The sequence below is a fragment of the Sprattus sprattus genome (assembly GCF_963457725.1).
Source record: "Sprattus sprattus genome assembly, chromosome: 1".
In the NCBI taxonomy this organism is placed as follows: Eukaryota; Metazoa; Chordata; class Actinopteri; order Clupeiformes; family Clupeidae; genus Sprattus; species Sprattus sprattus.
The window spans coordinates 54,486,790-54,511,648 of record NC_137920.1 but is presented as its reverse complement, the minus strand read 5'-3'; the positions used below and the strand labels follow the sequence as shown (position 1 = coordinate 54,511,648).

The window sequence follows — 24,859 nt, the reverse complement described above, 5'->3', positions numbered from 1 at the left end:
TAGGTGAATAACAGGAGACACCGTCTGATCTAAGTGATGAGGATTCTGGTGCTTTAAGTCCTCCATGAGTCATAGGTAGTGAACAGTTTTAAAAACCCAAATGGTGGAATGTGGAATATGTTTTATACTCTATTTTCATGTACAGTTTACATCATTCCATCTTTCTGCTCTTGTTCCTGCCTCCGAGTGTGTGAGTCGACTAAAAACACACACACACCATGTACCACCTCAAAAATGAATGAATCATGAATCACTGTGATGTATCTCAGCATGTAATATTACAGTGACAAGCACAGATTATGATGTTCATAATTACTCATGTCCCAGATAAACTTCCATCCGACTACACCCGTAATACTGTAACTCAAAGGCTGGTGAGGTCATTGCCATGGCTGTATATCTATGTGAAATTATAAAGGAAAATCTGCATGTTTTGTAATATAATATTATTTTATATTTCTTAAATTCACAGCTGCGAAAATATAATGACTGGCATTGTGCTTCTAATTCACATCTTTCATATCATTCCGCCAGTATTTATTTAACATAATGGAAAGTTATTGTAACTTGAAGTCAACAAGTAATGTGCTTCGCAATACTAAAACTTTAAAGTTCTATTTGCTTGAAGAACAATTTTTTCTTAGCGGAAATCATGAAACGGCAACAAAATAATTAAAAAGAGGTATTTTTGGAGGAATGTCTTCTATCGTTTTGAAAAGTAACCGTATAATAAGAAGGATAATGTATAGTCCAGCATTCATTATCTAAAAATAAACAATACATTATCCCTTACATATTATATTAATTCAAATTATACTAAAATAACAGAAACCAATGTCTTCTAGTTCAGGTACCTCACTAACTACAAGCATTTGTAATTTTATTATTTTAAAACTGCATATGTTTTGTAGATGTTTGATAAAATATGAAATTCTGTCTTAATGATAAAAGAACGGATAATGATTTTGTGTAATCAATAAAGTATGTATCAGCAACTTGTGCTTTTTTCATTGTTTAATATTAATGTGGCTTAAAGGTGCATAATGTAGGATTTAGAGACATCTAGTGGCATGGTATGCTAACTGACTTCCCCTCCTTCACCCCTCCCTTTACAAGCATGTAGGATAACGTGTGTCGCCCATAAGTTGCCATAAAAACACAAAAGGCCTTCTCTAGAGCCAGTGTTATGGTTTGTCGATAATGGGCTCCTGTAGAAACATGGCTGTGCAACATGGTAAACTCTGTGGAAGAGAGACCACTCCCTATGTACAGTGCCCTCCAGAATTATTTGGACCCTATAGGAAAACATTTTTTGATTATCCTCATGATCTTTCTTTCAAAATATTCACAAAAATATAACCTTGAATTGAAGTTACATAATTGAAAGACAAAAATTATTATTCTCACATTCATATTTCTCAAAAATATGTGTGCCACAATTATTGGCACCCCTTCATTTAATATTTTGTGCATCCTCCCTTTTCCAAGATAACAGCTCTGAGTCTTCTCCTATTATGTGTGATGAGGTTGGTGAACAATTGACACGGGATCTGAGACCATTCCTCCATACATCTCTCCAGATCCTTCAGATTCCGAGGTCGACTCTTTTGGAAATGACAACCTTATGCTTATGCTTATGATGTTTGAAAGTGAATTTAAATGTAATGAACATTTCAAATGATTTAGCCAGCTGAATAATTATTCCAAGACTAGTACAGATAAATAATATGAAAATAACTGTACAATGTCAACAAAAAGGTTTAAAATCAAACAGAAATATTTCACCGCACCACTTTATCTCATTGTCGCTTAAGCGCTTTAAACATTTAAATTATTGCCATGATAGTGGAAATCGTTTTTTTAAACAGTTTAGAGATTTTCTTCATTTTCATTTCCTTATTTGTGCAGCTCAACAACTTTTCGTTGCACATCGTCACTGTGTTCTTGGGTCTTTCCCATAGTGGTAAATTACTTCTGGAATAGTTATGCTCCAGTGGCACAGGAAGTCATGATTGACCACTTCCTAATTCCTAATCAAACAGGTGAACTTAAAAATATAAAACATGACTGGAAATATACTTCAGTTAGATCTTAATTATAAGAATTTTTTAGGGGCGCCAATAATTGTGGCACACATGTTTTAGAGAAATATATTTATCTGTCTATTATTATATGTCTATTTTTACTTCAATGAAAGGGTAGGATTTTTGCCAATATTTTGAGTGAAAGACCAAGAGGATAAACAGCCTTCGTTTACTCATATTTACGAAGGGTGGTGCCAATCATTCTGGAGGGCTCTGTAGATATGAAGGGCTCAGTCTAAGCTAACGAACAACAACGATTCATAACTACAGGTGATAATGCACATAAAAACATAATTTTGAATACTATATTCCATTTCTGTTTATAGATCACTCTAAATCCTACACACTGTGCCTCGAACTGTAGACACACTGTAGGTTTCATTTAATGATGGTGATATTTTTCACAGTCCGTTGCTTTTGTAACATTTATAAAAAATGTAAATTATTATTAGCAAGAATTTCTCTTTATCCAGAAAGAAAGCTTCATGTTAACACAAGTAAATAGGGTCAAATTGTGCAAAAATCTGGAAATACCCAGATATCAGTAGTGGTCACTTTGTCTGTGCAAAATACCCACTGCTATGAAATGCTCAGTTATGGAAAGTCTCTGATGAACTGAAAGGTCGTAATTTTCAGAAGTATTCTTCAGTTGCTTCTGTTGCTCGGGGTAGAATTGTGTGTGTGGCTGCTGGCTCACCAGCTTACTTCTCTCTTTTAGAGACTGTTTTGGCCACAGGCTCAACGGCTTCCTCTCCGATTGACTTTTGCGTCCACCTGAAACCACAGACTAACCAGCAGTTCCACTTTCCATATTTGGCTTTTTGCTTTCCTGCATGGAAAAGTTGCTGATTTTAAGAAGACTGACAAACAGGTCACAGATAAAACAGCAATAAAACCATGTAGTGGTACAAACTGCAGTAAATATATTGTTTTCACTTAGGCACGGAGACAGGAAGATCTACTTGCCAAATGTCCCTGAATGACAATACTTCTGTGACACATTAACCCACCTCACAAGATGGGAAAACAAACAGGTTCTCTGTAGTCAAGGAGTCAGACTTATGTTATCTGTGTTAGGACACACCTTATCATGAAATACTGATATGTTTGAGGGGTGGTAAACAGTTGTGGCTGTGGTTGATTTCAAAATGGGGAAATTAATGGGGTCAACTATGCTGTTCAAGAGGCCTATTACCTTGTATGTTTGATACCCTTTGAGCACAGCCTGTAGCACGTAGCATGTAAGATTTTTGGATATATATGTATATATTTCCACACACAGACATATAGTTTTACATCTCTTTTTCTTTGCATGCATACATCAGAAAGGAGGTTGCATTGATGACTGAGCAAGCATAATCTAATTATATATATTTATATATATATTTATATAAATCTGTATACATAGTTATATATAATTAGATTATGCTTGCTCAGCCATCAATGCAGCCTCCTCTCTGATCTATGCATGCAAAGAAATAGAGATGTGAAACTATATGTCTGTGTGTGGAAATGGATGACTTTTTATCTCAGTTCTACACCCAGAACCTTAGGTGCAAGCGTTTTTCATAGAGGTCCATAGAGTGTTAATTCTGTTAAAACTTTCTCTAATTTAAGGTATTAAATCTAAACACCACACAGAAGTTGACAGAATGTTGTGCAGCACTGTTGTTTCTGAGGTGATGAAAGAGATTTCCAGTAGTAATGGTTTTTCTATAATAATTTTTCGAACAATTTAACAACAAGACAATGACCTGTCCCATGAAAGGGAAAATTTTGAGTTCCCTCTTTGCAAGGGGAACATGAAGCATCCATGACCCAAAAGGAGAAGTGCACCTTAAAGTGAAACATGTGACATTGGAGGACAACGTCACACTGAGCGATCTTCACACACACGCTCAAGTCGAACAACATGAACACATGAGGTAGTATCTCTCGCTTTCCATACACTTTATAATATTTAATAATATAATATATATGTTTAACACCAAGATATGCAGTGTGCAAATATGTCATGCACTTTATAGAAAGATGCAGAGTTGTTCTAGAAATAATTTCAGTGTGTCATAGTGTGCCATTTTCTTTAAGCTTTAAACGGAGCAGGCAAGCCTTGAATGAAACATCCAGGACATCAGCAAACGACTCACCATGCAATCAAGGAAGCCTCCAGTGCCACGCAAGCCTGTCCCTCCCCCTAAACCGAACCTCCAGCCTCCACAGGCTTCGTTTGGCCCCAGACCCTGGCCCTCAACAAGGGGCCACCACTGCAACAGCAGCGCCAGGCAGATGCCCCCTCATCTCACCCTACGGAGGAACCAGGCCCGAGGGCCAGCTTCAGAGGATGATAAGCCTCCAGCAAGAAGCCCCCTGCCCCACAGTCCCAGCCTGCTCAGCAGAGACACCACCACAGAAGAGTTCTCCACTCCATCACCGTCTCCCAGGGAAACAGGGCTCACTGTGACGCAGGGCAAAGAGGAGAAACCAGAGCTAAAATGGCAGAAGCCCCACTGTAGGCTGGCTCCCGAGCATGGATGCCGATCAGGTTAAAAGCATATTTCATTCTATTTTGCTGGGGCTGTTGTTTTTTTTAAGAATAGCATCAATGTTAATCTGTTTTGGATTCTGTGAGGAAATGGTTCTTTCACAGTGAATTATAAATTACAAAATGACAGCAGAGCAATGTGTAAGGGATGTGATCATGTGTTATTTTCAGGATTATATTCAATCCACAAATGCAGAATAACTGATATGTGCCAGTATGTAAATATGCACATTTCATTCACTTTTCCCCTCTGACTCTAAGACCAGCCAAAGTACCAGGTGACATAGTATCCATTCAGCTAGTAGAGTCACAGTCACTCAATATCTCTCTCTTTATCTATCTCTTTCTTTCTCTCTCTCTCCCTCTCTCTCTCTCTCTCTCTCCCTCTCTCTCACTCATATCTCTCTCACACACACACACACACACACACACACACACACACACACACACACACACACGCACGCACAAACACACACACGCACGCACGTATGCACGCACACACGCATGCACGTGCACACACACACACACACACTCTCTTTCTTCTCTGTCTCTCTCTCTTTCTCAGCACCAGATGGAAGTGAAAAGACAGACAGTAATGGAGTAGAGAGTGAGCAGCCGCTGTCGACTCCCTGTAGCACCGTGGAGCACAAGCCCAACCCCTGCCTCTGCTTATGCCACCAACACAGACCTGGCATGCAGCTGGTCTGGGTCCCAGTGCTGGACGGGGCAGACACAGGGCATGACCCCCCCACAGAGAAGACAACAGAAGAGAGCATGGAAACTACCCCAGAAAGGGAAGAGAGGAATGAGAAGTCGGAGAAAAGCGGTGGGGAAGTTAATGTGGATTGTGTCTATGAAGACTGGCCAGACATTGAGTACGAGTGCATGACCAATGTTGTGAAACCCCTTCCACCACCGAGGCCAGCACAGATAGCGTTGCAGCCTGCCGCCGTGCTCCCCTTCCGAGACATCTGTCCCATCATCACAAACACCAAATGCAAGGCAAACTCCCCGACTCCCCCACGCAGAACTGGACAGGGGAGGAAAGAGAAGTCCCTTTCTCCGAACCCCTTTGTGGAGAGTCGGCCCCTGCCCCCCATACCTGTTCCTCAGAGTTACAGGCAGCGCTCCGAACCCTTCCTCTCCCACGTGCTGTCCCCACGTGGGGGTCCTCCGCCCAGCCGGAAGAAGCCCATCAAGAGCACCTATGAGGACACCTATGAACACTTCTACTCCCCTATTAATGAGTCAACACCAGAGAAATCAGGTGAAGACTTACTAAATCCTTTTGTTCCCTAACCAGCTAACGTTAGCTCCAGAAGAGTGGCTTTAGCTAGCCAGCTAAGTTCACCCTCTTTGTTTAAACCCCTTAACTTTCATTTGAGATATAGCATACTGCGCCTGCCAGCTAACAGAATATCATTCTTTCAAGTGACCGCTTTTGTCAGAACATTAACCAGTCATAACAGTAATTTAACAGCCCATGTTACCTAACAACCTTTAGTCATCAATAGCGTTAACTCTTCAACTTCATTACATTTTACCTTAATTTCTCTCATGTTATGTACTGGTTTGTTCGAAGTCAGGGAATGGGCTTTAGTAAGCACTAGCCACATGACAATGTATGCAAAGTAGCTGATGTTCCGAGAAAACCCACACCCTGCAACATCCCCTTTTTCAGGCACTGGTATGCATGCTTACACAAGTCTATGTCACGTTATCAACTACAATCAGGCAGGTTTAATTACCACTGATATACCTATCACTGACTGATGTTTAGTACACTTAGGATACAATTCACCCTGGCTAATTTTTTCTTTCAGATGTGAACCTGAGTGATGATTATGAGTGTGTGTCTGCAGACAACAAAAAGTAAGTTTGTCCACCATGCGTTCACACACACAAACACACACATGTGTACACACACATACACACAAAATATGGCTAATATCTATGTCTATATCTATGTCAAAAACCGCCATTTTTTTTTTTACATTTTGCTTTGCATTAAGTCCTCCTGTGTACATTGAGATTCAAGGAGATTCACCCCCTAGCCTACAACCCTTGCAGGAGGGACCCAAAGACGTAAGAGAAGTTGACTTATTTCTCCAGATACATTTTCCAAGGAGGTGGGAGATTCATAAACTCACAGCCACAGAATGATACTGAATAAAATCATTTCATGTGTTGAGTTGATGCATGTCACAGAGAGCACAAATATGTCTTAAACTGGCAGTAATGATCCATCACCTCTTTTTCACTAACCTTTCCCTTGGAAGCTTCGCAGAACTTACACTGCACCCCCCAAAAGCGAGAACCCATCTAGCAAACAGGTGAACAGCCTACGTAATAGTAACAGCCAGGTCAGCAGGGCTAATTCGGTGGCTGCCGTGGACTCCACCGCGCAGCGCAAGAGGAGGGATGAGCCGGCGGTCCCCCTGTGGCAGGAGCGGCTGGAGGTGAAGATGAGTGGCGTGCTGGACTCGCTCAGCCACAGGCAGCTCCTGCTGCAGGAGGTGAGGGACAACATTACAGCAGAGGAGGAACTGGAGCACATTTAAAGCAACAGTGTGTGAAAAATGTGTATTTTTAAAACAACAAGGTGTGAAAAATGTGTATATGTATATTTAAAGCGGTGTGTGAAATTTTTTTATTTTTTAAACAACAGGGTGTGAAATATGTGTATATTTTAAGCAACAGGGTGTGAAAAATGTGAATATTTAAAGCAACAGGGTGTGAAAAATGTATATATTTAAAGCAACCGGGTGTGAAAATGTGTATGCAAAGAGGTATTTTAATATCGCCTGAGCACTTTATGACAAATAACGCTGATGTCTTTTGGGCCTTCAAACTTCTTGCTAGAGCATGTTTGAAGTGTTGACCTCTGAGGAGTCCTACCTATGTTCCTTGCTGGTATTGACGGATCACTTCCTGGGGTCACGCGAGCTGAATGAGACCCTTGTGATTCATGACAGGAAGAGGCTTTTCTCCAACATCATCCAAGTGTACGAAGTCAGTGAGAGGTGAGAAAACATAGAATAGAAGGGGGAAACTTAACACCAAGCCTTAATTCTGTGTTTGTGGGTACACATGATTTCACCTCTAAGACAAAGTATGCTGAGTACAAAAAGTAATGATTTGTGTTAAAGTCAAATATGTTACTCTATGTGGACCATGCTGTTAAAACATCAGCTTTAGTCCAGTGATATTTGTGCGTGACCCATACAATGTGGTTTTTCTCTCAGATTCTTGGCAGATCTGCAGGAACGAGTGGACCAGAGTGTCATCATCTCAGACGTGTGTGACATTATCCTCCTCCATGCCCAAAACCACTTCTCTGTGTACACTGATTATGTCCGTGACCAAGGCTACCAGGAGAAGACACACAGCACCCTCATGTAAGCATAACACCCTGGTATACAATAAAATCAAAGGCTAACTTAGATTTAAAGAGTAGTTTTAGAAACTTAGATTTAGAGAGTACAGCCTAGGCCAGCTAAGATGTGTGTTCATAATCTATTCCACAGGCAGACCAACAAGTCTTTTGCTGTGGTCATGCGGAGACTGGAAAGTTCTCCACTGTGCAAACGACTCCCATTTACTTCATTTCTACTTCTACCGTTCCAAAGGATCACTCGACTGAAAATACTCATCCAGGTAGTTAATGGTTGTGTGTTGACATAATGTGTGTGTGTTTGTTTGTGTGTGAGTTTGTTTGTGTGTATTTGAATTATACACAGAGAAAGAGAGTGATATAATGGATGCATTGCCTTTCTCAGAATATTTTGAAAAAGACAGAAGAAGGATCAAATGAAGAGCAAACATCTTCCCAAGCTCTCGCTGCGGTGTCTAAAGTAGGTCGACAGCCATTTTTAAAATGCATCTTACTGGTGTTTAGTTTGCTCACATCCCAAAGCAACAACTAGGTGTTGGAGAAGAAATCACATGTTTGGATCACACCATCTGATATTGTGTTCCATCAGTGTTTCCCACACAAAGTTAAGACCTAATGTTTAAGCAACAATAGTAGCCTTGCCCCTAAAATGACAGTGGTCTGCACTTTTATGAACATGTGATCATCAAACATCTGCCATTATGCCATTTTTCAGATCATAAAGGATACAAACACTCAGGTTGGGAAGATGAAGCAGATGGAGGAGCTCATTAGCATTGCCAATAATCTGGAATTTCAAAAACTCAAGGTCAGTAGAAAAACACCAATAAGTGCAACACAAACCTTTAATGCATTTCACCTCAGGTGTCAGAGCCTGGATGTATGTAGTACCGGCCCATATGATGCATGTCGTAGTGGCCCATATGATGCATGTCGCAGTGGCCCATATGATGCATGTCGTAGTGGCCCATATGATGCATGTCGTAGTGGCCCATATGATGTATGTAGTACCGGCCCATATGATGCATGTCGTAGTGGCCTGTATGATGTATGTCGTAGTGGCCCATATGATGCATGTCATAGTGGCCAATATGATGCATGTCGTAGTGGCCCATATGATGTATGTAGTACCGGCCCATATGATGCATGTCGTAGTGGCCCATATGATGTATGTAGTACCGGCCCATATGATGCATGTCGTAGTGGCCTGTATGATGTATGTCGTAGTGGCCTGTATGATGGTTGTCGTAGTGGCCTGTATGATGTATATCATAGTGGCCTGTATGATGTATGTAGTACCGGCCCATATGATGTATGTAGTACCGGCCCATATGATGTATGTCGTAGTGGCCCATATGGTGTATGTCGTAGTGGCCCATATGATGGTTGTCGTAGTGGTCTGTATGATGTATGTCTGGCGGCCCATATGATGTGTTAAGGAAAAAACAATACATCATTTGTTCAGACAGATAAAGCTGAGAGGAATCAGAGCATGTCGACTTTAACCATTAACATTTTTTTTTCTGGTCCATCTTCTACCAAATCACAGGCTGTCCCGATAGTGTCTAAGACACGCTACCTGGAGAAACAGGGTGAGCTTACGGAACTGTCCAAAGCTGGCTCTTATTTTAACATCCGCCTCAGATTCCTGCCTGTCTATGTCTTCCTCTTCAACGATCTCTTCATCCTCACAAATAAAAAAAGGTCAGCTCAACATGTCAAAGCATTTCTTTCCTCAATGATTATTTCAAATTGGGGTATATCTAACTTGCTGACATTGTAACTTGTTGAAAATGTTAAAATGAACATAACTATGCACGAATAAATATCTACATATAAACGTATACGTATAAATCTGGTATACCTGAACTGTGTGTGACTGCATGTTCAATAAACATAAAATGATCCCGGGCCTGCTACCAACCCCCAGCCAGGACCGATATGTAGTGATCGACCACGCTCACCGGTCCCTGGTTCAGGTCCAGGCCGTCGGGGAGGCTGAACTTCGAGCGCGGTTTCAGCACTGCCTCTGTCTGACCCTCCTGGAGAACCACCAAGGCCAGCGCTGCGAGAGGCTGCTAAAGGCCAACACAGAGTATGTAGACACGTGCAGACAAATGTGATCTATCACAGGAGGCCAACACAGAGTATGTAGACACGTGCAGACAAATGTGACTCATCTGATCACAGGATGTGGTTGTAGTGGATAATCAAAGGTCCCGTGCACTGATGTCTTCCCGTAGGGCTGACATGCACCGGTGGATCGCAGCACTGCCCTCTCTGACTGACCCTCAGAAGAGTGAGAATGAGGCTATCTATCAAGACTGGGGTAAGTAGCAAACCCGCATCTTCAATGGGGGACTCCACCCAGAGAGAGAGAGAGAGCAATGGATGCGGGGACCAAAGGTGGGATTCACCTGAGGAATTTAAAGCAGACAAACTGAAGATTTTTAGTGTTGATATTAACTCATGTTGACATTACGTTTCAGTGACTGCACAACAAATAGATGACCACCCAAAATGTATAACATGGTTCTCAAATTAACCTGTGTGTGTGTCTGTGTCTTAGACTGTCCACAGGTTCAGTGTGTGGATCAGTACACGGCCCAGCAGGCCGATGAGCTCTCCTTGGAGCCCGGAGACATAATCAATGTGGAGCGCAAGACCGGTGAAGGTCAGCACATCTACCACCCATCTCTCCACAGCATCTCTTCACCATCTAGCATCTCTCAGCAGCATCTCTTCAGCATCATTCATTGAGCATGAAATATAATCATGACACCCACACATTACCTGACATTATTTTTCTCAGACATACTGTATGTTTCCTAATGATTCTTGACAGTCGGAAGATGTCAATTTGTAGTTAAATAGCTCTAAGCTGTTTTGATGGGCAATGCCACCGTACTGGGTGATATTTGGGCAGCAGATAAGCACATACTATGCTCCTACTCTAACCTCCATCCATCTTTATGAAAAGCGCCCTTTCTCTCCTTCATACTGTGATCATGCTCCTCATTAGGCTGGTGCGAGGGGATCCGTCTCTCGGATGGACAGAAGGGCTGGTTTCCTCCCACAAACGTTGTGGAGATCACCAACGAACATCAGAGAAGACGCAACCTCCTTGAAGAGTTCCGCATTCTCAAATTAGCTGCAAACGTATCACAGAGTAAACAACAATAATAACAACAACAAAAAAGCAAGGTAGCTTCTTCCCATCAATAGTGTGGCCGTATATATTGTCTTTGTTTTTATGTTTTATTGAATTACCACATGTTTGTACAATACATGATTCTTCTACATACAATTAGCATGATTTTCATGCGAACGGTTCTGCGTGTTCCCTTTGATAAGACACAGAATCATTACATTAAGTATACTCAAATATATGTATACAGTTCATGCATTTTAGAATCTGATTGTAAAAACAAAATGATGTGTATATTTCTGTTACTCAAATATGTAAATAAAGGCATAACAATAATACACAGAATAGAATTTCATGTCTACGAAGCAAAATAAACACCAAAAGTTAGATTTGGTCAAATTATATACGTTCCGAGTGATGGTAGCCATGACGGCAAGCGCTTTCTGTGGGAATGCAGGGATCCGACCCCAGCACCATGGCAACTGTGCAGGTGACAGGTATTTCACCTCAGACAACAGGGGGGACTTTGCAAAGCAAACAGAAGGATGGGCACACACACACACACACACACACACACACACACACACACACACACAAAGAAAGAAATGGTAAGTAGTGTCAAAAGCCAGGCGTAGATTAAGGCATAGAGAATAGGGCATCACATACCTGCTTAACCGTCATCCACCCGTTTCAATAATGTGCATTTTTTGTCCTTTAAGAACAGAACAATTAGTGTGAGTAAATAAGTGAGTATGACAAGAGTATGCTCAATGTGCACATTTGTTAATACACATCCGGTGTGGCTGTACGGCTGTCCCTCTCACCCGTGAGGAAGGGCTGCTTCCAGTGCTCTGTGCTGTGTGAGCGGAGCCTCCTGGAGCGGGGGGTGGCAGGGCTGGGCGTGCGGCTCTGAGGCTGGAAGATGCTCAAGGTGTGCGTGCCATTGGCTGGATGAATGCAGCCAACTGGAATCCTGGTTGGATAAACGCAACAGAACAGCAGTCATGGTTGGGTGATTTACTCAGGAGAACAAGGCCCAATCTCAATACTTCCCCTTACCCCTTATCTTACCCCTTACCCTTGAAATTGCGCGTTCATGTGAGAGCTAGTGGTGTCTCAATACCCAACTTGATCAAGATTAAGGGGTAAGGTTAAGGGGTGTATGACCCTCGTTTTTGAGATGATCAGAGAGCTACCTTAACTCCAAGGGCTATCCCAGAGCACACCGCGAAACCAGCTCGGGAATTTTCAAAAAAACATGGCTGCTTGAAGCGAGGAATATTTTACATGAATAAAGCTATCTACACAACTTTTTATATGTTTATAATGACTCGGTTTGATCTGAAATGTGCTGCTCGAACGATGCATAGTATTGTCGGTCTTAACTGAAGCTTTCAAACGGTAGTTTTAGGATACAATTAGCGCGTATACCACCACTCCATTGGCTTATATGGTAGCTTGCCAGCTATCATGCTACATACACTACATGTAAGTATTTTTGGCTTATAATTAATTTAAAAATGACGACAGTCTTGTTTCGTGCTCTACACAGTTGTATACATATATATTTGCAACCATGTTCTTAATTAGACTTTTTTTAAATCACTAGTTTCATAGCTCATACAGTCACGCATGACGTACCCGAAACCGAGCGGCGTCTCATTTCATAGGGGAAAGATCTCAGCCCTTGGCCCTTACACTTGCAAGTGCTAGGGTTAAGACTAAGACAAGACTAAGCAAAAGGGGCAAGGAGAAGAATCGAGATTCGGCCCAAGTCACGTGGAAAGGCTCCGTGTCTCACCTGAAGTTGAGGTGCTGTTTACTGGGAGGCTTCTTATGGGACAAATATTTAGGGGTGTATCTCACTTCATTAATGTAGTGCAGCTGGCCATCTGTCAGCTGCAATAACGTTGAGAAATGTGGGGACATGGTTTATGAATTAATAAATGACAAAGAATGGTTTGAATTACTTGCATGAAACATATTAGTGTTCCACCGACTAAGGATACCTTTCCTTTTTATCTTTAGGCAGCAAAGAGTACAGCCCCAAACAAATGACCAGGTCTAGACCATAGACAGTTTTTTTCTGCACTTCATTTACACTTTGACTACCTTGATCTAGATGATCTAGACTATTTATGCATAATAACTATATTTTGACTATGTTATCTGTATCTGGAGAAACCAGACCACTGACCTTGAACAAAAATCAGAAATGAAGCTGCTATGCCATCGTGGTCTACTCACAATTTTAACAGTACCACAGGTCTCTATGGTGAAGCTGAAGAGAGCTCGGGTGTGGTTGGTCTCCAGGGGTCGGCAGGATGGGTTCAGAAGAGAGGTCCATTTAGGGTCAATGGGCGGGAACACATCTGATGTGTCAATCAAAACTACTACTCTTCCATCTGGCAAACAAACTGCAATAAAAAGGTTATTAGTGAGATCATTGCCCACTAAGTCCTTAATCCTTTAGTAATTAAGTACATTCTGATTTTCTCTGGAATGTTCTTAATGAGATGGTGGTCATCCTGTACCTCTCACCAACTTTAAGCCAATATCCCAGGATAATTTATGTTTTAATAAGCAAGTCTTTTTACCCAGCATTTCCTGCACAGGGAAAACACAGCGTTGCCTGTGAGTGATGTCCTCTCCTGTGTTGGCGTGTACTACCCTCAGTTCTGCACTGACCAGCAGTCCCTCCATCCCAAGACCCTGAGAGAGAGAGAGCACGAGACAAAGAAAAACAGAGCGCCAAAAATCGCTTTTAAATGAGGAGGTGATGTCTTGCAGAGAGGTATTGTTAAACTAGTCACAGAAGGAAAACGTATCTGCATGTATGACTGTTCCCTCACACTCACCTCGTAAGTCATCCCTTGACTATACAGGGGCACATCCACACTGAACTGATCATTCTTTGCAACTAAGCTGTAGCCTGTTAGCTGCATGAGCTCCCAGTCCAGCCTTTGGCCCCCAATATACACTGTCCAGTCTGTGTCCACGTTCCCATAATGCAACTGCAACTCCACTCCGCGCTGCGTACATTGTCCTTCTATTCTGGGCAACTCTGTGGCATGCAAGTCATTGGGAATTGGAGAACAAAAAACGACAAGAAATAATTAAGGTGGGGATTGAGAAAGCACTGGAAAATGTGACGGGAGAGGAAAAGGGTCAGGTCTTTACAATAATGAGCACATCAACAAAGAGTCTGCACACAGTGCAATCTCTATACACATTCCATACACACCCACGTCCTCCAGATCAGTCTCTACCATGGCAGGATGGTGATACAGGTCAGCTTCAGGTGACACGAGCAAGGAGAAGATCACGGAGAGGGTATACCTCCTGTGCCTATCACCCAAATACTGACCGAGAAGACCAACAACATGAACGAAAAGATTAGAAAGATCAAAGAGCAGATTCAAGGGCCATACCTGACTATAGCATTGTGGGGGATACCTGACTATGGCATTATTTGCTGATAGTTTTGGCCTTTGAGCTACGGAATAAACAAAAGGCTTCACTGAAGTACTTCAGCACACAGTGTTTAATGTTTAAGCCCTACCTGATGGGAGACTAGTGGGTGGGAGAAGGGGGCCTGCAGTAGGTAAGTGTGAGTGCCATTTGGGAAGGGGACGTGAGAGAGGACGAGTCCCAGGCTGCCGGCTTCGGACCAGGACACCGTCTGTCCCGCTATGGTGACGTTGACCAAGGACACGTCGGGCGGGAACACGCCCAGAGCCACAGAGAACGCGCCCTCTGAGACGATGGTGTCTGGGACAGAGAAGACTAGACGTGACTCACTGCAAAGATGCTGAAATCATGTTAGCTTTGCCACTGGGAATGATGGGAGTATACCACAGTATCCAAAACAAGAGCCAGAGAAGAAGCCATGGAGAGGATAAGATGGAGGAGTGAATTCTGCACATTACAGCAGCAAATGCATTACTTTACTTTCTTTACGTTCACAATAAAGGCCGACTGACATGACAGATGGTTTTAATGGGTCGTGATTAAGAGGCTAGTACAAATATGATTGGAAATAAGCAGATATGAATGATGCTACCACATCAAGGTGTCAAAACACTAAGCGTATACAGTCATAAGATGGCTTGTCTGTTGCATATCTTTTTATTCTCCGGTTTAGTGAAACCTCACTGTTGATGACTCTGGGTGTCTGAGGCCGGCGGCCGAGGGACACGGGCCTGAAGGTGCGCTGCTGCGTCAGGGGCCACTGGGCGTCCTCCCACTCATGCAGGTAGAACAGGTCCAGGAAGTAGGACTGGGAATATTCATTATTACTCACATGGCTCTGGAGAAGAGAGAGGGGGGGCAATGAGTACAACATCCAATACTGAAGGGTAGGAAGAGGTGTGAGGTAAGCAGACACCAAAAACCTAAGATGACGCAGACAGACATCACTAAAAATTGACAGCTCTGGCTGAATCTACAGCATAACATTTCATAACATCACGTCCTGACAAAATGATGGCTTAACAACGAGATCTTTGGAGGCCGTCCTGTTATGACCCGTGTCGCATTGTGATGTAATCTATAGCTGTACCTTCAGCAGCCCTCCTTTGGCTCCGAAAGGGACCCGTATCTCCACGGTCCCATCTTCCTGTTCCTGGATCTGATAACCCCACTGCTGAGCCATACAGCTGCTGAGGTACTGCCCCTCGACACCAACTCTCACCCTTCTGTGTGTGACTGGGGGCTGCACTACAGGTGAGAGGACCTGGGGGAAAGACCACACAATGTGCGTCCCCTCCAGCACGGCCTCACCTAACGACAGCGGAAAAAGCGTTAGGTCAGTGCCACATGTGTTGGCCTAAATGATAAATAAATGTGTATGGAACTTAATGATGAATAAATGCTGACAATGGGCAAGCAGTTTATGAGGTTGACAGTACTTTGAGCTATGTCCTGATGTAGATACTGAATAAAAAAACACAAACGTGTAGCGCAAGCCACAGAAGTATCCACTCGGAGTAGTGTCCACTGGTGCTTGTACAGAACAGTGGCACTGACCATCTCAACCTCGATCCCGTTCACCTGGAGCAGACAACAGAAGACCATTTCAGGGAGAGCAGCCCAAGCAGATCCAGAAGGTTGTCAGTCAGCTGAACACAGAGACCTACAGAGGACACTGGGCACCAGCGGGAAGCACTCCACTCTGGTGCCAGCAGCCAGCGAGCTCCTCACCTGAATGTGGTAGGAGAGTCTGGAGCCATAGGGACATCGCAGGAGGATCCGCGACCCTGTGCTGTTGATGTGATACCCCAGCAGGTGGGCCGTCCCCACGGGGACCGTCTCCTCCCTCATGCCCCCGTCCTCTCCTGGCTCCTCACTGACCACCGGCACATGGAACACCACCCTCCACTCACTCAAACCCTCCTCCAGACTCTAGAGAAACAGAAAGGAGCGCGGCAGATTATGCTACTGCTCTAACGAGTCAGACGTAAATGAATTAGCTATGGGTAATTAATGATAGATTCAAGCGTGGACTTGGTTGCTGGTATTGGAAATACAGCCGCGGAAAAAATTAAGAGACCACTTCAAAATGATCAGTTTCTCTTGTTTTACTATTTATTGGTATGTGTTAAAGTAAAATGTACATTTTAGTTTTATTCTATAACCTACTGGCACCATTCCTACCAAATGTCAAATACAAATATAGTCATTTAGATCATTTATTTGCAGAAAAATGACAATTGGTCAAAATAGCAAAAAAGATGCAGTGTCTTCAGATCTCGAATAATGCAAAGAAAACAAGCTCATATTCATTTTTAAACTACACAATACTAATGCTTTAACTTAGGAAGAGTTCAGAAATCAATATTTGGTGGAATAACCTTGATTTAAAATCACAAATAGTAAAACCAGAGAAACTGATAATTTTGAAGTGGTCTCTTAATTTTTTCTGCGGCTGTATATACAGTATATACATGTATATTTTTTTTTTCTAAGATTTATTTTTGGGCTTTTTATGCCTTTATTTGGACAGGACAGTGAAGTGTATGACAGGAAGCGATGCAGAGAAGAGGTGGAGAGAGGACTGGGAAATTACATCAGGCCAGTCCTGAACCTGTGTCCTCGCGGGCAATGAAGCCCGTACGTTTGGGGGACTTATCGGTTTGCGCCACCGTGCCCCCGTTATTGGGAATATTAATAGTACGAACCACCGGGGCAGGGTTCATCCATTCTGTACCCTTCTGGTCATCAGGAGGAGTTTGTTTCAGCACAGACACCTAGGATATGAAGTGGTGATATGCAGTAAAGAAAACATCTTCAATGACTGCTCACAGTTCCAAAATCCCTTAAAGCTTCTTATTTTAGCAATGGTGAAATTAACATTAAATCACGATGAGATTGCACCTATCAATGCATTCAATTATTAACCAGGCAACTGATTTCCTGAATGCATTTTTTTCACAATGAACTGTTCAGCTTTGCCCAACTACAGGGGTGTGGTTTGGGATCCCGGAATGGGGACTGATATGTGTAGTTATTCAAATTCATCACCTTCTATAAGTAGACAGTGAAATCAAGTATGGCATTACTCCCACAGTTTCCCCAATCATTGCTGATAAAAACTAAAAAGTCCCATCTGTGACTGAATCCCCATTGCTCCATTGTTGAGAAAACCATCCCTCGGCAAGCACTTGTTCCTGCCTCACCTCCATATAGTTTTCCTCACAGACGATCTCTCTTGGGCTCCAGGGCTGGTGCAGCTGGCAGGTGAGCAGGAGGGGGTACGAGGCCTCCTCACCATGCGCATCCTGGTTCACAAACCACACCAGCAGCTGAAGCTCGGAGTCTGCCTGCAATCACACAACATGGCATGCATTTCCTTTACAAGATCTGTCTACACAGATCAACCAAGGAGCTGTGGTTGTTAGACTTGAACTACTAAGGCTGCTCAGGATAAACATAGCTTAGCTAAACCCAAGCGTAATATGTAGGTCAGATCTGAGGCATTACACGGCTTTCATCATGAACCGGTTGTGACTGATTGATTAACCAATGCATTTTTTTTATTAAACTTATATAGAATAGATACTTTTGGCCTTTAAATACCTCACCATCATGATTGCACTGCTGGTCTCACCTGGTTTTCCACATGGCAGGCCAGGTAAGACGCTCGTAAAGTCAAGTCTCCTGACACATCCAGCGCCGTGGTGTAGCCGCACTCAGCAGCCCACGGACCAGTGACAGTATGGACACCATGACCACCTAAGAACACAGGTTGGTTGGGTAACCGTGGTCTGTGTGTCTGTGTGTCCATCAGAGTCTCTGTATATATCAAAATATCAATCCTGGTCAATCACAAACCTTCAACATCAAACCTAAACGTGTACCCAAGAAAGTTTGATCTGACCGCCAACCAAAAGTGACGATCCTGGCACTCAGTCCTAAACATGCCTTAATGGATAAAGATTTAAGATAAGTAATGCAAAACTGATTGAGACACAATGTCTAATCTGACATGGTAAAACAGCAGAAATATGTATTTATTGTGTTAAAGTACAGATTACCTATCATCTTACCAATGGGTATGCTCTTAGAGTCAGAAATGGGGAATATAAAAAGCCAGATAACACTGGAGGAGGAGAAAGAACATAGAGCTTATAAGAAAACAAAGCATTTGTCCTACTCCTGTAACAGAATCCCTTGTAGGCTACTACTACTACTAATAATAATAATACAGGTAGAAGATATTTTGCTGGCCATCAACCTCACCAAAGCATTTTTGTGTGATCCATATTTCCTTAAGTTTTCCAAAGTAATAACTGTCAGCGTAATTTCAAACGCGTGATTCTTTCTACGTTGCTCTCGTACTACCTGCTTCTCTCCAATCAGCAGGTAAACAACGAACACCTGAAAATTGAACTAAATTAATTCGTGTCACCTGACTTGTTCTAGCGCTCCTTCTATGCTACCAGTGACAGCGTTTGTTTAAAAAACTAAATCTAAGTTTGTGTAAAATAACTGAAGCTTTTCCTTCTTAACATGCTGTTTTCAAAATGTCAGTTTATATTCATTATACTTGCTGGTGTGCAATTGCGTCATTCTTTTGCATAATAATAACTAATAAATATTATAGTAGGCTATATTAAAATATTATATCGTGTAAGCACTCTATTTAGGGATTCATGTAATAACACATTTAGCCTAGTTGATGGATTTAAATGGAGACCTAGGCAATTGTGATGTAAGCATTTGCAATAATAAACAAACTAAATAATGAAGATGAAGCCCTTTGTCAAAATAGGTACAAATCATTCCAACAACCCTGAATGTCGTTTCTTGATTCCTCCATCCTCGTTATATTCCCTTCCCGTTTGCTTCATGATTTTATGAGAGGAAGAGGCTCGGGCGTTAGGAGGGAAAGAAGGGAGTATTGACAAATAAGGGATATGAGAACCAGTTTTTCACACATTCTGTTCAATGTGCGCTTACCAGTAAAGTGTCGTCGGATTTTTATTGTCATTTCAGAGTGGCCGGATGTGTCAACTCAACTGTCATATGTCGGCACACGTAGTAGCCTAAAATGATTAACATGCAAGTTTACCTTTAAGCCCACTTTTCTATTGATTCGGAGTGTTCATGTGTTTTTGCCACGTACAGACATCATGCATTACTTGCAGTAATCAATGCAGTAATCAATCATTACTTTTATAAACATAGGCAACACTAGAACACTGAATAAAGTAATACACAATAGCTAGTTAGAGCAGGTTATGATGATGAGGTTAGAGACACCCCTGGTCAAATATTACTCCAATACGAGTGAAAGTTATAGTTACAGTATATATGCACACTCACTGTATGTACAGCAATACCACCATGGCAGTAGAGGTGCTGGTGGACCAGGAGGCTATATAAAAACCATAGAACAAATTGCCTTCTTGCCAGTGGAAGTGAAGCAAAGAATTAAGGGCATTTTCACCTGTAGGTCCTGATCAAGGTCAGAACCAAGGTTCATGTTTCTGTTACATTGTATACATTTGATCCGGTTAGTATGGTTTCACATAGCAAATTTGAGAGCACACTAAAGAACTTAGCATGACATGCCTACGTCCTGACATCATCACCTATGTTGACTGCATCTCCCTAAACCTGACAATGATTGGTTTGTTGACGGGCATACATTATATATCATTATTGTAGGTATATATAGACATTTTATATAACTTTAATTATTATCATATCAGTATTATATAGTACATTATTACACATTTGGTAATATTGCTATTCCACACATTTTACTGGTAATTCATCTTGACACAATTTAGATAGAGTAATAATTATAATAATTTATTTTTAAATGTATCATTCAAAAGAATCTCAGAGTGCCAACATAGCACTATACATAGTGCATAGTATAGGAGTGGTTTGCTGAGCATTATTGTGTTACGGTGGCGTCCAGAGATATACTATTGAAGTGTCCCGTCAAGAGATATACTATCGCAATGTCCCGTTCCAGAGAATAAAATGTTCCCTACCAGGAATCTCGCATAGACCACAACGTTCTTAAGATATACCCACACATGACGACAGCTGACAATCATAGTTGAAAAAAGTTGTCCACAACTCTAAAACCAGGTAGGGACTTGGCCACTCTCCTGTCTCTACAGCACTTGACTCTCTTCTGGCTCTCTGTGAAATCTGTTACCAACCAATAAACCTTTATGTTGTGAGGTACAGGACAAGCACTGATTTATTTCATACAATACTCATATTTACTCACACACCCCATTTTCTGTCCATACGTATGGGATTAGTGGTACATCAAACAAGATAACATATATGTTCCACAGATAAGGAACACTATCAGCAAATATAGAGTAATTAATAACGTCTTAAGTGTTGGTCTTTATTGTCCATATAAACACCTGAGTATGAAAGTAAATGTTTCCAAAAGTAAAGAGATTTGGCTCCATGAAGGTTTAAGATGTATTTTTCTTTTATTGTAAAAATACTGCCACTGGGATACTGAACAAAACCTACCAATCTATTACAGATATCCCCCTAACCCATTTAATGTGCTCACTTCATTTTGAACCATATTTTATCTTTTTGGTTTGTCAAACCATGACATTCACTGGGAGTGAGAAACAAGAGGCTTTACCCTCATTCCCAAACTCACAACAGAAGAACATTGGAAAGAAATCATATATAGGTACATTCACCACTGGCCATTTTAAACATGGATCACATGGACAAACACAACTTAAAAGACAGGTGTTTCGCCTGTGTTTGTTTAGACACTTAGTGCTTGTAAAAGGGTTTAGGGTTTCATGTTTTAACGATTCCTGGAAAGATTTTATAAAATTGTGAGAACAAAGGCCAAAGTCTGTCTAACACCATCCTCCTTTATGGGTGCCCGCTTGTCATCCACGCCCTCCCGGAACAGGAGATGGGGAAGGGCAACCACAGGCTGCGCAGCACGCCGATATCCCCTAGGTGAAGACTGGTTCTCGTCAGGAATGAGGCAAGGAAAAGAGCAGTGCTGCTTAGAAAACACCCAGCCAACTCCAGCCTTTGATTTGGATGGCAGTATCCAAGGCTGTAGATGAATGTGTGACATCATCACCCCTGGCCGTAGCTCAATGGAACGGAGGCATTGGGAGGCAGCTCACACACAGAGGCGCTGGAATGATGTGAAAACATGGGGGTTTACACAGAGGGTGTCCAGAAGTTATGTCTTAACATACACATGAGAGGTTACTGTGCAAAACCTTTCTAAACTGGGAAAATAAAGCTACTTAAATAAAGTTACAAAAGTTGTCATAGTTGTCACGAAAGTGCCATATGAATTTCTGCTTCATGGCGTCTAACTTTGTGTAACTAACGTGTACATTTCTAAGTATTTTACATCGTGGGGTGGGCAACATAGTCTTGAAACCTGTTCTTACTTCTTGTTTTGAAATGTCACTGCCCGTATTTAACAGTACACAATCCTGGTCAATACACAAGCATATTAGTTATTTGATTGCAAGCCCTGTCTTATCTTTGTTTAGATGCTGGAAGTACAGTGTGATCCACAGATTGGTGAATTTAATGTAGTTACACAGATATTTGTGGACATGAGGTACTAAAGATAATATAAACACTATTATTCAGGTCAGTGTAAGCAGAAGAAAAACAAAGACACAATTCATCTCAATTGCTAGAAGAGTAGAACAAGGAAAAAAAGACACCATTTCATGTCAACTATAAAAGGAAGGTGTCGCTTGATGACTCCATGCTCTGTGATCTGAAAAGGTCAGAAGTGGCGCTATTGTACACTCTTAAGATGGCAAGAAAAGGAGTCCTGCAGTCAGCATTTCAGGGAGGAGTTATAACCCAAATGTATGCAAACAAACGATTTTAAAGAAAGAATGAATGTAAGCCAGGGATCCAATCAATTCTCCAAGGTGCTTTCATGTGGTGATTTCCTGTTAAGAAGAAAGGCGCTGTAATTAATAGCTGACATGAACTGGCTGACCTGTGGATACTGTATCCCTCAGACATCTGTGACCATAACTTTACCATATTAAAACCACTGTTACCATATTATCACCACATTCAAACCACTTTTACCTTATTTGCCATTCTGTTTACATTTCTTTACCTTTCTCCTTTTTTAGTCCATAACTTCAAATTAAACAAGAAAGGTTGAGACACATTTGTTTAGGGTTGCTATGCAACAAGAGGGATATGATTCAGATATTATTTTTTTCTTATCTAGAGTGTCAATCTGAAGCAAAAATTGCTTCACACAATGAACTCATCTCCGATGCTTTATAATATGAATTCAGAAAAGAAAAGGGGACCGTCATCTCCATTCTATTCAGCAGAGCTAGCTTCAATGTGCAGGGATTTGAGCACATCTTTTGTCCGTCTTTGAACTGGTTAATGCTTAACTACAGTAAATAAGAACATTTCTGACCATCAAATAATCACCCATACAGATTAAACTGACTAAACCTGCCTTTGTATGTTTGCTCTAACTTTGGCCGTTTTTTTTTTTTCATCCAACGCACACAATTGGCAGTTGCCCTGACTACATAATGAAGTGAAAGCCCTTAGTTTCAGTAGGAGAAACCTCTCAAGGTATCGTCATGAAGGAGGAGGTAGGCTTACACTGTACAGAATGAAATCTAAATTTCATTGTGGTATGTTTGACAAGTCAGTTTAATTATGATTATCTTGTCTGAGCCGTGCTATTTCCAGATAGATTATATTCCTTTCCCTATTCTACTTCTGCAATAATACTTAAATTGACATGCTGTCATTTCATTTCATGAAGAAGTGCTGGTGAATCTGCAAATGATTATAATTCCAGGTTTCACCCGACAGCATAACTTTCCATTGGATGTCATCGTTAAGTAAATACGTTTTATGTGAAAAGACATATTTTCAGGCAAACTCCACCTCAATCATTACAAGTAATGATGTCTCTCTAGTCCTTTTGGTCCCTGGGCCTTGCATTGACAATTCTGTTGGCACATACAGCCCTGGCACAATTTCAAAAGCTGCAACCCCTGTTCTCCATACCTCGTGCAGCGCTGGGCATATAGATGGGCATGGGCAGGGCGTGAACAGCATGCATTATCACAGTAGCCATGGCCTTGATGATGCATACCACAAAGTCCACAATGAATAGGCCGACATGAGAAAAAAAGCTCTGCAGTCTGTATTCCTTAGATTACTCTATTCAGTACATTCAAACAAGACGCACAGGTACATTTCTGTACTGCATGCACTGTACGTAGTCTCTAAGGGTGGTAAGGAATAAAGTACAGTATGAAGGAAATGTTAGAGGTTGTGGCTCTTTTAGTGGGCTTTGTGAGCACAATAACGGCTTTTACTTCATTGCATCATCCATACTGGAAAGAGTCGACCAACTATGGCAGTGCCATCACCACTGCCACCCTGTACGAGAATCTCTGGATGTCCTGTGCGACTGATTCAAATACCAACAACTGCTTTGATTTTCAGTCACTGCTGGCCTTGCCAGGTAGGTTGTTGATGTCATAGCTTTTATCTCTGATATTTGTACGATAATGAAAAGAGCAAAGAGGGAAACAAGGTGCTTTATCTATTAGTCTGCCAAACCAAACTATAGGTGGTTCTTCATTTTCATTCTCACTGTCATAACTCCGTAGAACTATGTGTGTTATTTTTTGTTCAATTTTATAGTTATTGTAAGTTATATACATTTTTGGTGGGGGTTGTTTATTTGCTGAACATACGTTTGTCTTGAGTAAATTTCTCTTAATTACCTCAGACACATTTTCTCTAGGAAAACAGGCAAGTGGTGCAATATTGCCAATTACAGCTGGCTGTTGAAGCTGAGTGTGCATTTCTTTGTAGAACTTTATGGTTCCTTGCCAATACTAACAAAAGGACATTTCAAGTCTAGATACAAGTATAGATGTCAAGAAACATGAATAGATGCGAGACAAGTTCAGATGTTCTATAGGTGTGAATCTCATGATCATGGAGTTATTAACACCTTTCTCAACCTATTGAGTTACAGGAACAGGGATGAAGTTTAAAATAATTAACACATGTGTCTCCAGTTAATTAAATGTAACTGACTGATGACGAACAAAAGAAGAAGAAGGCGAAGATTTAAAAAAAAAAAAAAAAAACTATATTTTAGATTTTAACTAATTATATTAAAACTATACTATACAGTA

General features: G+C 41.5%; 1 protein-coding gene across 1 annotated transcript; it reads left to right on the top strand.

Annotated features, from left to right (window-relative positions):
* Positions 1-4,232: 4,232 nt before the first annotated feature.
* arhgef15a (Rho guanine nucleotide exchange factor (GEF) 15) lies at positions 4,233-11,203 on the top strand (the record flags this gene model as incomplete). Its single annotated transcript, XM_080853767.1, has 15 exons — positions 4,233-4,626; positions 5,192-5,893; positions 6,450-6,498; positions 6,639-6,711; positions 6,906-7,142; positions 7,489-7,649; positions 7,872-8,024; positions 8,154-8,283; positions 8,406-8,480; positions 8,736-8,828; positions 9,570-9,724; positions 9,951-10,115; positions 10,264-10,349; positions 10,590-10,694; positions 11,043-11,203. The coding sequence occupies 15 exons, from the start codon at positions 4,233-4,235 to the stop codon at positions 11,201-11,203; spliced, it is 2,739 nt and encodes a 912-aa protein (XP_080709893.1).
* Between the last annotated feature and the right edge of the window lie 13,656 nt (positions 11,204-24,859).